This window comes from Pseudorasbora parva, chromosome 17, assembly GCF_024679245.1.
Source record: "Pseudorasbora parva isolate DD20220531a chromosome 17, ASM2467924v1, whole genome shotgun sequence".
Lineage (NCBI taxonomy): Eukaryota > Metazoa > Chordata > Actinopteri > Cypriniformes > Gobionidae > Pseudorasbora > Pseudorasbora parva.
The window spans coordinates 24,543,404-24,556,920 of NC_090188.1; the positions used below are offsets into that span (position 1 = coordinate 24,543,404).

General features: G+C 42.6%; 1 protein-coding gene across 1 annotated transcript; it reads left to right on the top strand.

Annotated features, from left to right (window-relative positions):
* The first annotated feature begins 4,425 nt into the window (after window positions 1–4,425).
* Window positions 4,426–6,933, top strand: LOC137044824 (intelectin-like). Its single transcript, XM_067421138.1, has 8 exons — window positions 4,426–4,703; window positions 4,790–4,874; window positions 4,961–5,065; window positions 5,145–5,392; window positions 5,519–5,677; window positions 5,775–5,895; window positions 6,104–6,207; window positions 6,477–6,933. The coding sequence occupies exons 2-8, from the start codon at window positions 4,793–4,795 to the stop codon at window positions 6,627–6,629; spliced, it is 972 nt and encodes a 323-aa protein (XP_067277239.1). The 5' UTR covers window positions 4,426–4,703; window positions 4,790–4,792; the 3' UTR covers window positions 6,630–6,933.
* The last annotated feature ends 6,584 nt before the right edge of the window (window positions 6,934–13,517 follow it).

The following is a 13,517-nucleotide window of genomic DNA, read 5'->3' on the forward strand; positions in this document are numbered from 1 at the left end:
TGAATTAGAGTTCCTCTTTGGAACTAACAACTGGGTTGTATCTACCTTTGTCTGAGTGTCTTGGGTCACTCGATACAACCGGTCTTTTATTATGGCGAGACTGGCCGTCGATAGTGCGGACCTGCTGGAAGGCGTTTTTGAGGGTCTCATCCTGGGACTGCTCCATAGGGAAGTCATCGCAGTCCGAGAGAATCAGTCTCTCGATCCCGCTCGTTTCCTCTGAAGCCGTCCCCAAGGGTCCCGTCTCAGTCTCCCCAAGCTGCACTCGCGCCGCCCCCCTCCTAGCCTTTTTCTCCCAAGCGGCATCCGCACATACTGCTCCCAATAAAGCCGAAAAGGCGGGCCAATTCGTCCCCAGAATTAGCGGATGCTGGAGGTGAGGACTAACCGCCACCTCTACATTATGCTTTTCTCCCCGAAAATGTATCGTGATTGGGACAACCGGATATTCCACCACATCCCCGTGTACACACCGCACCTTAACCACGCGGCTTGTATCCAATGCCCCAGGCTGCATCAGGCTTTGATGGATCGAGGTTTTGTTAGATCCTGAATCCACCAAGGCCTGATATGTACCCCCCTTGATACTCACAGGAATTTGGTACTCTCCTGCTTGATCGGGGGTGGTCCGCTGGACGCTGGACGGAACCCGGATCATTGTCCCGATGTCCATCCTAGGACACCGGTCCACAAAATGATCCGGTTCCCCGCAACGCCAGCAGGCCACCCCAGGCTTACCCGCCGCCCCGGTGGCGGGGAGTGGGTTGGAGGATGGCCGTGGAGAGGGGGTGGAACTGGAACCATTGTCCCCTCCCGCCCCATCAGCCCCGCCCCCTTGGGCGGGGCCCTCAAGCTCCCAAACGGTCCAGGGCCCATCCCACCCCGGCCTCTGGGGGGAATGCGAGGAGGGCCCGGCGGGCGAGACCTAGGGAGAGGGACAGGTCGAGAGAGAGAAACAGAGTGGGGAGAGAGAGAGGTAGAAGTTAACAGGGGTTCGCCGACCCTCGGGCACGCCACCATGTGATCCTCCGTCAGGTTGATGGCCGTCTCCAGCGACGTGAGCCGGTGGCACTGGACCCACTCGGCTGTTTTCCTCGGAAGCGGAGCGATAAACTGCTCCAGTACCACCAGTTCGACGATGTGGTCCACGTCGCTTCCGCCGGCCAAGAGCCACTTGCGGCATGAGTCCCGGAGCTGCTGGGCCATCGCGAAGGGCCGGCCGGTCTCGCTCTAGTCCAGGGAGCGGAAGTGTTGGCGGTGTTGTTCAGGTGTCCGGCCGACCCGCTGAATGATGGCCCGCTTGAGGTCATAATCGAGGAGGTTCGCTACCGGCAATTGTTGGGCGGCCGCCTGGGCCTCCCCGGATAGCAATGGGATGAGGTGCACCGGCCACTGTGCCCGGGGCCACCCGCAGGCCTCCGCCGATTTTTGAAATAGTTCTATGAAGGCCTCCGGGTCATCCTGCGGCCCCATCTTGTCTAGGGGCACGTGGACCGGTGCGCTGGCCTGCCCGGCAGCCTCAGTGCGAGCCTCCCGATCAAGCCAGCTCCGGAACCTCTCGCGGTCCTCTTGCTGGCCTTGGACAATTGCCGCAAAGCGGCGCTCCTGGTCGGTCCGAAGGTCCAGCATGGCTTGATATTGGTCGCGGTGGAGGGCCGCGAGGGATGTGATGATATCCGCAAATGGTGTGGCGGAAGACGGCTGCATGGCGGCGGCGCTGTCCTGCTTCCTTCCCGGGTTTAGGCACCAGTGTAATAAGTTCGTAATGTGAGGAAGGAAGAGGACACGGGGGTCGGCAGGATGGTTGATGCTCTTTATTTATTCTCTGTATCAAACTCAGTGTCACACTCAGCGTGTGCTTCAGACAAACTTATAGACAATCACTTCCGGTTCACAGCGCTTCCGGCTTCCGGGTAAACTCAGTGTCAGGGTGTCGCATCAACCGTCCGGTCTCTCTCTCTCCCTGGCTTCCGGTTCCACTGGAGTTTTATCCTCTCTCCAAGCCCATTACTGGAACAAGATACAGGTGTTATCATTTTGCGTCCAACCCACTCACTTACCGCTCGTCCAGCGTCTCTCTCTCCCGCTGCAGACCTCGCTAAACCACGCCCCCCTTGCCACAACTATTAACAAACACCTTTTAAACCCTTTACAAAGAGAACCTTAATGTAAAGTGTTACCAAAATGGGTAAACTCAAGACAATATTTTGTGTCTAATTTACTTGAGACAAGTAGCCGTGTAATAAGCGGGATAATGTACACCCAGCCGGATGTTATCGCAGAATAAACCCCTTCAGAGTGACTCAAGACCCCTCTGCTTTACGTCGGGATCCTGATCACTCTGTCAGGGTTTATTCTGCGATAACAACTGGCTGGGTGTACATTATCCCTTACATATCTAACACCTCTCAATGTTCATGGGTTACTTTCATGTCAACAAATAGAAATGTCAGCCAGCTGTTTATTATCATGTTAAATATTGTGCCTTTTGCCCCAACAGTAGGGGTGCCTTTTACCCCAAACCATACTTTTACATATTCTTCTGTTATTGAATTAGGCTACCTTAAACTAACCTATTATGGATATAGCCTACAACAGCTTGCCCCTTGGTGTCAATGTATAGGATGATGCATTAGAGTCCACTGTAGAGGCTGATGTTTGACTATGCCGTCAAAACAAGAAAATGCTTTTTTAATAGCTGTCCACTATACTGACAGCTGTTCATAAAAGGGTTAAGATATGTGGTGCAACCAGAAATGTGCTGCGTCCAAAATCAAATACTTTATACTAGTGCCATGCGGTCCATATAAGATGCAAATGCACTACAAACCCAAGCTATTCGTTGACTCGCTGATTAGAGTATAGAATGAATAACTAGAAATTCAGCGAAAGACATGAGCCGAGGTTTAAATAGTTGTAGGTGGGGTGCATTGTGACACTGTTACAGTGAGTCCCTATTAAAATATGCTATTATATTCTATACTTATATGAATTCTTTTTAGAAACCATGAGAAGAGGGTGAATAAAGACTGAGAGTCAATGATCAGAAATTATTACTTATTATTATCTTTTTAACTATGCTGTATGGCTGTATTTAGGAATACGTTTGTTGTCAAACTCAAAAATTAGTAGGATATATTTGTTAATGATTAAAGCCATTGTATGTAAAAAAAGTTAATTGTATTTCATTGACAAAATATTTTAGTTTGTCTTGGAATTTTTTTTAATTATTATAACAGATAACATTTTAAGCTGTCATAAGGTGATGTTTAATTGTGCCCCTCAGATGTTACAATGTATCCCACCTATGGGACATGTTGTCACGCCCTCACAATCATTAGTCACTGCCACGCCCACTCGTTCCCCATCACCATTATTCTGAACACCTGGGCATCATCACCAGTCACCACTATCACTATATCAACCCGGCTCACCTTCACTCCCATTGTCTGGTCTCGCACCGATCCCGTCATGTACTACCTGTCCTGCCTAGAAGCCTTTACATATCTTCGTCTTCATCATCATCGCCCTCTTCGTCTGCACCTTTATCGTCTTCACCATCATCATCCTTCGTCTGAGTGTCACCATCCCTTTAGGTATCACCTGTGTCTGAAACCTCTGAATAATAAACCTTGCACTTGCACTAATCCTTCTGTGTCCTCGTCTGTGTTTGACACGTCACATTTCACTTCCATTCTTTTGGGGTAAATTAAGAAAAAAGTATACACTGTATTAATGAAACAAAACCACATAATTGTACTAGACATGTGGAATTAATGTGGGAAAAAAGAAATATCCTGAACCCCAAGTGGATTTACACAAACTGAGAAAGTCAAAAAGCATTAGGTTGTGCCTCGCTCTCCCCTACATTTAACGTTTTAAAATTATCACAAAACTTGTCTTGTGTTATGAAATGTTTTTTTCTGAATATGCCGTTTGCTTTGCAATGGGTTTGTTCAAGTTTTTTGGACTAGAATAACATGAAATGCGCAGTCTTTGTCAAACGTTAATTTACAGCAATGACACGTTTAACAAACATTTGTAGAGAAACAACATTTGTCTGAAATCCAGTTATTTGATGAGCTGTTTGGCATCAATGTCAGTTCTCTGTCATCTTCGACACTGTCAGGGTACGTTGTCGTAGGAGGAGGAGTGCAACACAGGAGATGAGGGTTCAACACTGACTTTACTTCAAACTCAACATACATACATACAAACAATAACCAGCGAAGGACAGAACAGAATGGGGAGTATAAATACACAAGGTAATGGAGGGCACTAGTTAGACACAGGTGGAGAAGATAACCCAATCAAAGACAAACAAGCACAGGTGACGACAGGACAGAACATAATTGTGACAGACACATAGCTTTATCTGTTTATTTCATCATTTGTCTTGTTAGTACAGCCATTAACAAATTAATTAGTTCAGGATTTACATATTACAAAGCAAATTTGGAGTTGTTATGTGTGTGTCACAATGTTTATTTTCATAGCAACTGTCTTCATCTAAAGACTGGATGATTTATGAGGTAGGCTATTATGACGTGTACTATTTGGGGAAGCAGCATCTTCACATTCCGCTCCTGAGTATAAGTAATGGGAAAGGATGCCTGAGCTTTATTCTCTGACCCATCCAGAAGCCAAAAGCCTCGACAGTGCTCGACAACTCAGAGGAGAGAAACACAAGACAAGAAACAAATGTAAGAATTTGTGTACAATACAGACTTAATCTTAAAATATAATGTTTAACTGTAATTGTAAAGATTTTTTCTCCTTTCATTTGCAGACCATGTTGACAAAAATGTCTCTAGGGATCCTTTTCAGTCTTGCACTGAATTTATGGCTCTGTGAGACTACAAGTGTAATCGTTTGTAAGTAATACGCTTTTTGATTGAAATTAATTTATCCTAAAATGTTATCACAATACATTCCACTAAATCTTTGTCTAACATTGCAGTGGATCAAAAAAAAGCACCATGTATAAATGCAACACCTCAGGACAGAATTAAATATACCGCTCGAAGCTGCAAAGAACTCCGTGAGAAGTATCGGGTTTATGATGGTACGGTCATTTAAATAAAATATTTTATCTTAAGCAACAACTGTATTTAAGTGACTCAGGAGTGCTTCTGTCCAAACAGATGGCCTATACTATCTGAACTCATCAAGAGGGGTCATTTACCAGACATTCTGTGATATGACCACTGCTGGTGGAGGCTGGACGCTGGTTGCCAGTGTTCATGAAAACAACATGTATGGAAAATGTACTGTAGGTGATCGCTGGTCTAGTCAGCAGGGCAATAGCCCAAACTGGCCTTCCGGTGATGGAGCATGGGCAAACACAGTCACATTTGGAACTGCAGAAGCCTCTACAAGTGATGATTATAAGGTTTTTTTAGTTTATGGTTTTCCAGCCTTAGTAGAAGAAACAGAAAGGACACTATGGCACTAGAGTAATGATTGAAAGATGTTTATCTAGAATATGAAATGACAGTCTGTTTCCTTTCTGCCACAGAATCCTGGATACTTTGACATTGTGGCAAAAGATGTGTCTGTGTGGCATGTTCCTAATAATATGGAGTTGGACCACTGGTCTCCTGCCTCCCTCCTGCGATACCACACTGAGAATCACTTCTTAACTCTCCATGGAGGAAACCTTTACAATTTATTTAAGGTCAGATAAACTTCAACAATTTTGGTCTTAAAACATTCATAATACATTTTTTTAATGAAATTACAAAAACATAGATTTTTTCCTTCAATTTTCCCAGAAATTCCCTGTGAGGTTTGGAATAGGGGCATGCCTCACTGATAATGGGCCTTCTATTCCAATAGTGTATGATAACGGAAATGCGGAATACAACAAAAATCTGTACGGTCCCCATGCAAGAAGTAAGACTTTTTTTTGTAATTTAACCAGCCAATATTTGTCAAATATTTTAATGAACGTGGCTACATCAATGAACAGTCAGAAAATCTGTGATGGTGTACAATTGACAAGGCATCATCATCATCATTGAGATCAACTCACTTGGACGAAGCCATGTCATGTGTGCATGATAGATTTTCATATATGATATGTTCTGTGCATTTTCCACAGCAAATTTTATGCCTGGATTCATCTCATTCAGAGTCTTCAATGTTGAAAAGGCAGCCATGGCTCTTTGTTCTGGTGTCAAACCAACAGACTGCAACACTGAACATGTGAGTTAAAATAATAATCTGGATTAATTAAATGAGTGTCTGTGGGAAGCATTTGTGGCATGCTTTTAATTATCACAGACAATAATTTATTACAGTGTGTATAAATAGTAAATGTGTTGATAGCAATACATTACAATGGATATAAATTAAGTGCACCAATGTCATTTGAAGAAGTGCGAGAAGTGGGAGAACATACACAATTGGTGACTGACTAAATACTTTTTTGCCCCACTGTATGTATCTTTTGATGTTACTCATATTTGTTGCAGTTCTGTATTGGTGGAGGTGGACACTTTCCTCAGGAGGCACCTAGACAGTGTGGAGACTTTGTGGGTTTCGACTGGGATGGCTATGGTACTAATGCCGGATGGAGTGCTTCCAAAGAGATAACTGAAGCAGCCGTGCTTCTCTTTTATCGCTGACACTCCAATTAATCTAAAATCGCCAGCTTCCTTTCCTTTGCAAGATATTCTAGATGTTTCTGATTAACATCTGGATGTATTTGTGCATGTATTTCTTTACAATTTATATATTATTTTATATTGATTTGTAATCTAAGAATACATATGATTGTAATAGAAAAATAATCAGATTAACCATTTATTGACCTTTTGATTGTTTATATCTAACACCTCTCAATGTCCATGGGTTTCTTTCTATAACTATTCAAAAGCGGATACAAATGCATAATGTTATAATAAAACAAATGGGCTGTCAGTAGTATATTGTTCAGAGTCAAAACCTTCTTATATATATAAACTTTTTTTTTGTTTAGATATTTCACACTTTCATACATGCATTATGATAACTTCAGTCAGGATTTGTTTCCCCTATGTGTTTTTATGGCTCTTAGGGCATGAAAAACAAGATTTGAAAAATTTTGTTTATTTACAAATTTTTCTCAAGCGATCTTCATATCTCCACTAGATTGGGCAGCATGTGTTTATGGTTTAAATATAATAAATAACATAATAAAGTTATAGCATGGCAAAATTGTGTGTATTTCACAAACCAATCAAAGAAATTGTATAAAATTGTGAAAACTATAAAATATATACAAAGTAATATAGATGTAAAATATTGCAAATGCAATTGAACTTCATACAAGTTGCACTTCACATATCTTTGATATCAGAGCATGAGGAACATGATTCCATCAAAGATCTCTACAACCTGTCAACTGTGGAAACCCAACTCAGATGTTCCCTCCAGACACCTAGCAATCGGGTGTTTTCAATCTCATCTGAAATGAGCAGAGTTGGGGGCAATGAATTACAATGTCATTTCATATACTGAATGCTTCTGAATGTTGTTTATATATAACATAATGTTTATCTCTATGGCGAGTAATGCAGGGACTGTGCACCTCCGCATTGGTTCCTACCAGACCGGTCTGAAATAGTCGCAATTTAAGCACTTATTTTAAGTGTCCTATAAGGATTCAGGGTAAGACAAAATGGTTTGCACAACATGAATCCATTTACCATTCTCACTGTATAATTTTTGTAAATCTTGAATACAAAAGAAGTTACTGACAGTTTTAATTATTACGAGATCTTGGTTTTCGCTTTCATTTTCAGCTAGGTTATCTTTTTAGTTTATAGTTTGGCCAGTAGTTTTATCTTGGTTGCTCTAGGCTGCATCACATCACATTAAATCTTAATTGGGTGTGACAGATGTACTCTCCGTTATTTTAGTTTCCTATAGTTGGAGGTCAGAATGTCTTGATTAATTCATTCTTTTATGCACATTAAATTAGTTTCTGAAACTTCAACATGGAGCTGAACAGCCTATTATGTTCCAGAAAGACACCTCTGAACCCCTGATATGTCCCTTGCAGACACTTGGGACAAGTGGTGATACATCCGATGCCTATATATAATTTCTTGCTAATGTCGAGCAATTCAGGGTGATTGACAATCTTCCAACTAAACTCTATTTTGGGAAAAATAAAACTGCTAGCAATTTTACTTCACATTCTGCTTTGCACAAAAATTGCCACTTAAAGTTTAACCATTTGGTTATTGTAGTGTTTTTTGTGCAATTTTGTCATTTGTGAAGTGTTGTCATTCACTTTAAACCAGAGCTACAAATACTGCAAGTGACACCTATGGAGAAACGTCTGTGGTTTAGCAGTCTAATAGTGTAGTGTCTCTTTAAGAGAGGAGTGTGCTGTGAGTGCATGTGACCGGTGGTTACTACGTGAAAAGCAAGCGTGAGATTCATTTAATTAGTGAATGACTTTCAACCTGGTGTGCAGCCACTTGGTAAGCTCTCTTAATTTCAAATGTTTCTTGTTTTCTTATAATGTAAGCTTCATGTTGTCTGCTGTTGCCATGTTATGTTGTTGTACAGTGGTTAGGTCCGCTGCACGTTTATGTTGTGCTCCTGGTAGATCTAAGCAGTTTAGAACTATAAATATAACGCTATGCTCCAGTAGATCTGAGCAGTTCGGTTAACATATATGAAGCTAACATTTATAATTATACCATTGCTGTACAATATGTGTCCATTTGTGTACTTTCTTTAGCTTTATTAAATGTTTGATTAAGTATGAATCGTGGACCGGTATCTAACGTAACGCTGTACTTCCTGGTTTGCTGCGGGGCATTCTTGGAGCTGTGGTTTCCAGCTGTGGTTTCCTGCTTGCAGAAAAGACTGCATGCATCTTGCACAGGCGTTTGGTAGGACTTGAATATGGTGAAAAATGTTTAAAGTATGAAGCATGTACATAAATTATGAGATGATGATTATCATTATAATATATTAGTAATATTATATATTTGTATTTTGATTGATGTTATTTATTGTTGTTTGTTGTCATTGTCTGTAGTATGCACATGAAATTGAAATATTGTATTTCTTTTTATTTCAGGTTTATTACCTGGTCACCATTTATGAAAAAATAAACAAATAAATGTGGAAGACCGAGTAGTATCCTTTGCACGCTGGCTTACCCTTTCCGTGGGGAGAACACGGAACAGTAATAAACCAACGAGCACGTCAAGCTAAGTCTGCCACCACTATTTAAGCATTGACCAGTGAAGGAGCACCAAGAGAAGAGGAATAGGCCGAATAGACCCCTCTGTGGAATAGCGCCTTGGTCAGTGCAAGAAAAGGATTATGGATTTGGCAGAGTTAGTGGTCCTAAAAGGAAAGCGCTCAACAGCACAGAGCTCCTTCAGCAAGAGAGCCAAAAAGCTGTCCCTCACTGTTGACCTCCTTGAAAAAAGGGTGCTTATTGATGAGATCAGAATACTTGGTGTGGACTTTGGAAGGGTGCACGACACTGGTCTTGAATATATTGATGCTTTAGGAGAAGTGGATAGCGAGGAAGAAAAAGCTGGAATAGAAGCAGCTAATGTGGAGGAAAAAATGGCGAAGTGCCTTGCCACCTATACAGAAACGCTCCGGCTCGCTAAAGAGACGTTATGGTCCAAATTTGCCTATGTTGACCTTAAATCGTACGCCGATGGGGCAGAGGAGAAATGTGCTGAAGTGGAGAACGCTGATGTGAAGGAGATGCTGGAGGAAGACTTTCAAGTCCTGAAAGAGGGCCTTTTGGAGAGAATCAAAATGTTTGAGCAGAAAGTGCTTGAATGGGAAGGTCTTGTCACTGAAGCCAAAACAGCAGTATACAAGCAGCAATTATACAAGCTGGTCAACAGACTGCATGACTGGGTGCGGAACTGGCAAAAGTTGAAGCGGACCAAAGAGGTTGGTGGAGTAGAAGAGGTTGAGGAAGCGAGTGCTGATGAAGATAGTGATTCCAGCGAGGGACCCACTAGAGCTGATACGCAGCCCCAAATCCTCAGTAAAACACTGTACTGGAGCATCTGTGTTTTTATATGCACCCCCACAAAACATTTCTGGCTTGCATCCTGGGGCGTATGGCTTCAGACCACAGATCAGTCTTGAAAGAACATGCCTGCCCACGTTCTCGGGAGACATGACCGACTACTATCGATGGAAGGCTGAGTGGGGAGAGCTGGAACAGCTGGGAAACCCGCAGAGGACAGCTGGTGTTACAAGGTTCCATCTACTGGCAAGTCTCGGTGATAGGGTAAATAAAGACTTGGTTCTATCCAGCTGTGCTTCGGCAGATGAAATGTTCAGACGTCTCGACAACCGCTTCGGGAACAAGGCAAAAATCGTCCTGAGGATATCGGAGGAGGTTCAGGGCCTATCCCCCGTAAAGGGAGACAACCCTAGGAAAGCAATTGAGCTGATCTAAGCAGTGGAGCGAGCCCTTAGTAACCTTGTGATCCTGGGAGAAGAGGAGGTTATAAAGAACCGTTGGGTAGCACAGTCCCTTGAAAGCAAGCTACCAAGCTCTCTGAAGGAAAAATGGATTGCACACAAGACTGAGCCTGTGAATGGTTTCGCTCCAAATAACCACTTTGACTGCTTACTGCGCTTCCTGAAAAAGCAGGAGGTAATCCTGGAGGAGCTGGATCAGCTGGAGACAAGCACGAGAGAGGGAAGCTCCACAGTGAAAGGCCTGGCAGACAAGCCTGAAAGAGGAGTCAAGAAAGCATTCTCCAAAGCGACCTCAGGTCAAAGGGAGTCTCAGTCGACCCTTCGCTTGGGCCTGTGCACTGCCTGTGCTGATGAGACACACGCTGGCAGGCTGTTTGCCTGCAAAGCCTTCAGGGAGATGGATCTCCAGAGGAGAAAGGTCCATTTAAAGACCCATGGGATATGCAATCGTTGCCTGTGTTTCCACTTAAAGAATGGCCGTTGCAACCCGAAGTTCCTCTGCAGTAAAATGGACAGCCGCAAAGAAGAGCCTCACCACTATTTGCTCTGCCCCAAGTCCATCGCTCAAGAGAAAGATGCTGGAAGCGAGGTGCAAGGTACCAAAAGAGTGGAGAGGAAAGGCCTCGGGCTGACTGGCAAGCAAGAAGAGCTCCTGGCGAAAGTCACTCCGGAACTAAGAGCAGAATTCAGGAAGGCATTCTCCAACAAAGCCTCAGCCACGTTCTGCACAGTTGGAGGTGGACTGAAAGAGTACCCAGTTATAATGATGTTACTGGAAGTGACAACTAACTCAGGCCAGCTGATAGGCACTCTTATTGATCTTGCCTCTGACACCAACTATATAACAAACAGCGCTGCCCAGCGCCTTGGATTGATTGGTGAGAGCATTAAGTTAATTGTCCATGGGATCGGAGGGATGACAACAACAGTCACAACCAAGAGGTACTCCCTGCGGTTAAGAGTGAAGACCACCAAGGGGACGGTAGTGGAACACAAACTGCTCTGCTACGGCCTAGAGAGTATCGCTGAGATAAATCAGCCTGTCACTCCACGACAACTGCTAAAGATCTTTCCTGATGTTGCTGCAGAAGAGCTGGTTCGCCCTGAGAAAATTGATCTTTTGATCAGCCACAGGGAAGGTCGTCTAGTTCCACAGCCGTTCAAGTCGGAGGGAGATCTAGTCCTATGGGATGGCCCATTGGGCAAAACCGTTGGTGGTACTCACCCTGATCTCTTTGAGGTGGTCGACCTAATGCTACACCAGTCTAAAACTCATTTTGCGAGGTCTATGAGAACATGCTCAAGGGTGTACAAGGAGGTCCTTATGGATACCAAAGACCTGAGTGAGGACCAAATAAGGATGCAAGGAGTGACCCTCAGCAGCACCACTGCTACAAATAAGGAGGTGTTTGAATGGTTTAAGTGGGATAGTATTGGAGCAGCGTGTGACCCGAAATGTGGGAGCTGCAAGTGCAGCAAGTGCCCTCCAGGAGGCAAAGAGATGACCCTTGGTGAAGAGAGGGACTTAGAAAAGATCAAGGACTGCCTTTCTTATGTGCTAGCGGACAAGCACAGTGACTCCCCACACTGGGATGCGGCCTACCAAGTTCAAGAGTTTTATTTGTCACATACACAGTTATACAGAATACAACCAGCAGTGAAATGTAAACAGGTCCGCTCCATGGACAGCAAATAACAATTAACTAAAAAAAGCACAATAAATTATAAAATAGGGATAGGATAAAATAGGAATAGAATAAGGTGCTATATATATACATATGTAGAATTATGAATAAATCAAGTAAAAGAAATAAGAGATGTGGAATAAAATAAGTGAGATAAAGTAAACTGGAGACTATAATAATAAATACGTGGATAACAGAAGTGCAGGAGTGTAATGTGCAAACAGCCACTGCATGAAAAGTGGGATTTTCGTCAGTAAGCGGCACTGTAGATTGTCGTGGAAGATCAGGTTTACGACTGTACACGGCAGTTTGCAGGCGACACCGAAAACTGCCGTGAATTGTCAGAAATTGACGTGGGCCTTGCTTGGCAGTTGTCCCCCCCAAGACCCCCCTTCCCTTAACTCCAGGGGAGGCTTTAACATGTAAATGAACATGCTGTGAGCTATACAAATGCAAATCAGGGTAGCAGGAGTTTTAACCCATGTGACATTTTTCTAAAAGGTATTAACTTCCTTCTAAGAAAATCTCTTAGATAGATCAGGCTCAGTATAGCCTAATTGTAAAATCTTAGACTTAAGCTTGAATTTATATATTTGATGAAAGTATTCTAGATTATTTATTGTGTGTCATTTGCAATCAGTCCCCGTGAATTCAGTGCGACTCGCAATTTTGACCAATCACCGCAACTTTTACCAATCATTGCGGTCTCCTGCTAATAAGCGGCGTCATACATCAGCAAACTTTATATATCATATATCATTGCCTGTCAAAATTAACGTGTTAACGCAAATTAATTTTAACGGCACTACATATATATATATATATATATATATGTGTGTGTGTGTGTGTGTGTGTGTGTGTGTGTGTGTGTGTGTGTGTGTGTGTGTGTGTATATATATATATATATATATATATATATATATATATATATATATGATTTGCTCACCGGCCACTGTGGCTAGTGGTTTTCCAAAGTTACTAGCCACTCAGCATTTTCACTGGCCACAATTTTGCTGTTTGGAAATTACATTGTATATGTTTAAAGTTGACTTTGGCATATATAAATTACTTGATTTTGAATCATTTTACTTTATTTAGAAGATTTAAAACCCTTTCAAACTTTCAAATGCAGAATGACCCCCCAAATCTTGTATATCAGCTGGGATGTACAGGTGGGCAAGGGGTGGGCAATATAATAGATTATAATAGAATATAATAGGCTAATATGAGAAAGGTAATATGACAGGCTATGAGTTATTTTAGTTAGGATATATATATATATATATATAATTTAAAAAATACCCTAAGCAAATTACAAAAACAATAGTTATTAAAAATAAAATAAAAATTCCGATACTAATACGA

Bases quoted from the DNA above. Each gene is read 5' to 3' on its own strand.
- LOC137044824 (XM_067421138.1), top strand. From the start codon at position 4,793: ATGTTGACAAAAATGTCTCTAGGGATCCTTTTCAGTCTTGCACTGAAT. The intron at 4,875-4,960 runs GTAAGTAATACG...CTAACATTGCAG, and splicing joins GACTACAAGTGTAATCGTTT to TGGATCAAAAAAAAGCACCA. The intron at 5,896-6,103 runs GTAAGACTTTTT...CATTTTCCACAG, and splicing joins GTACGGTCCCCATGCAAGAA to CAAATTTTATGCCTGGATTC.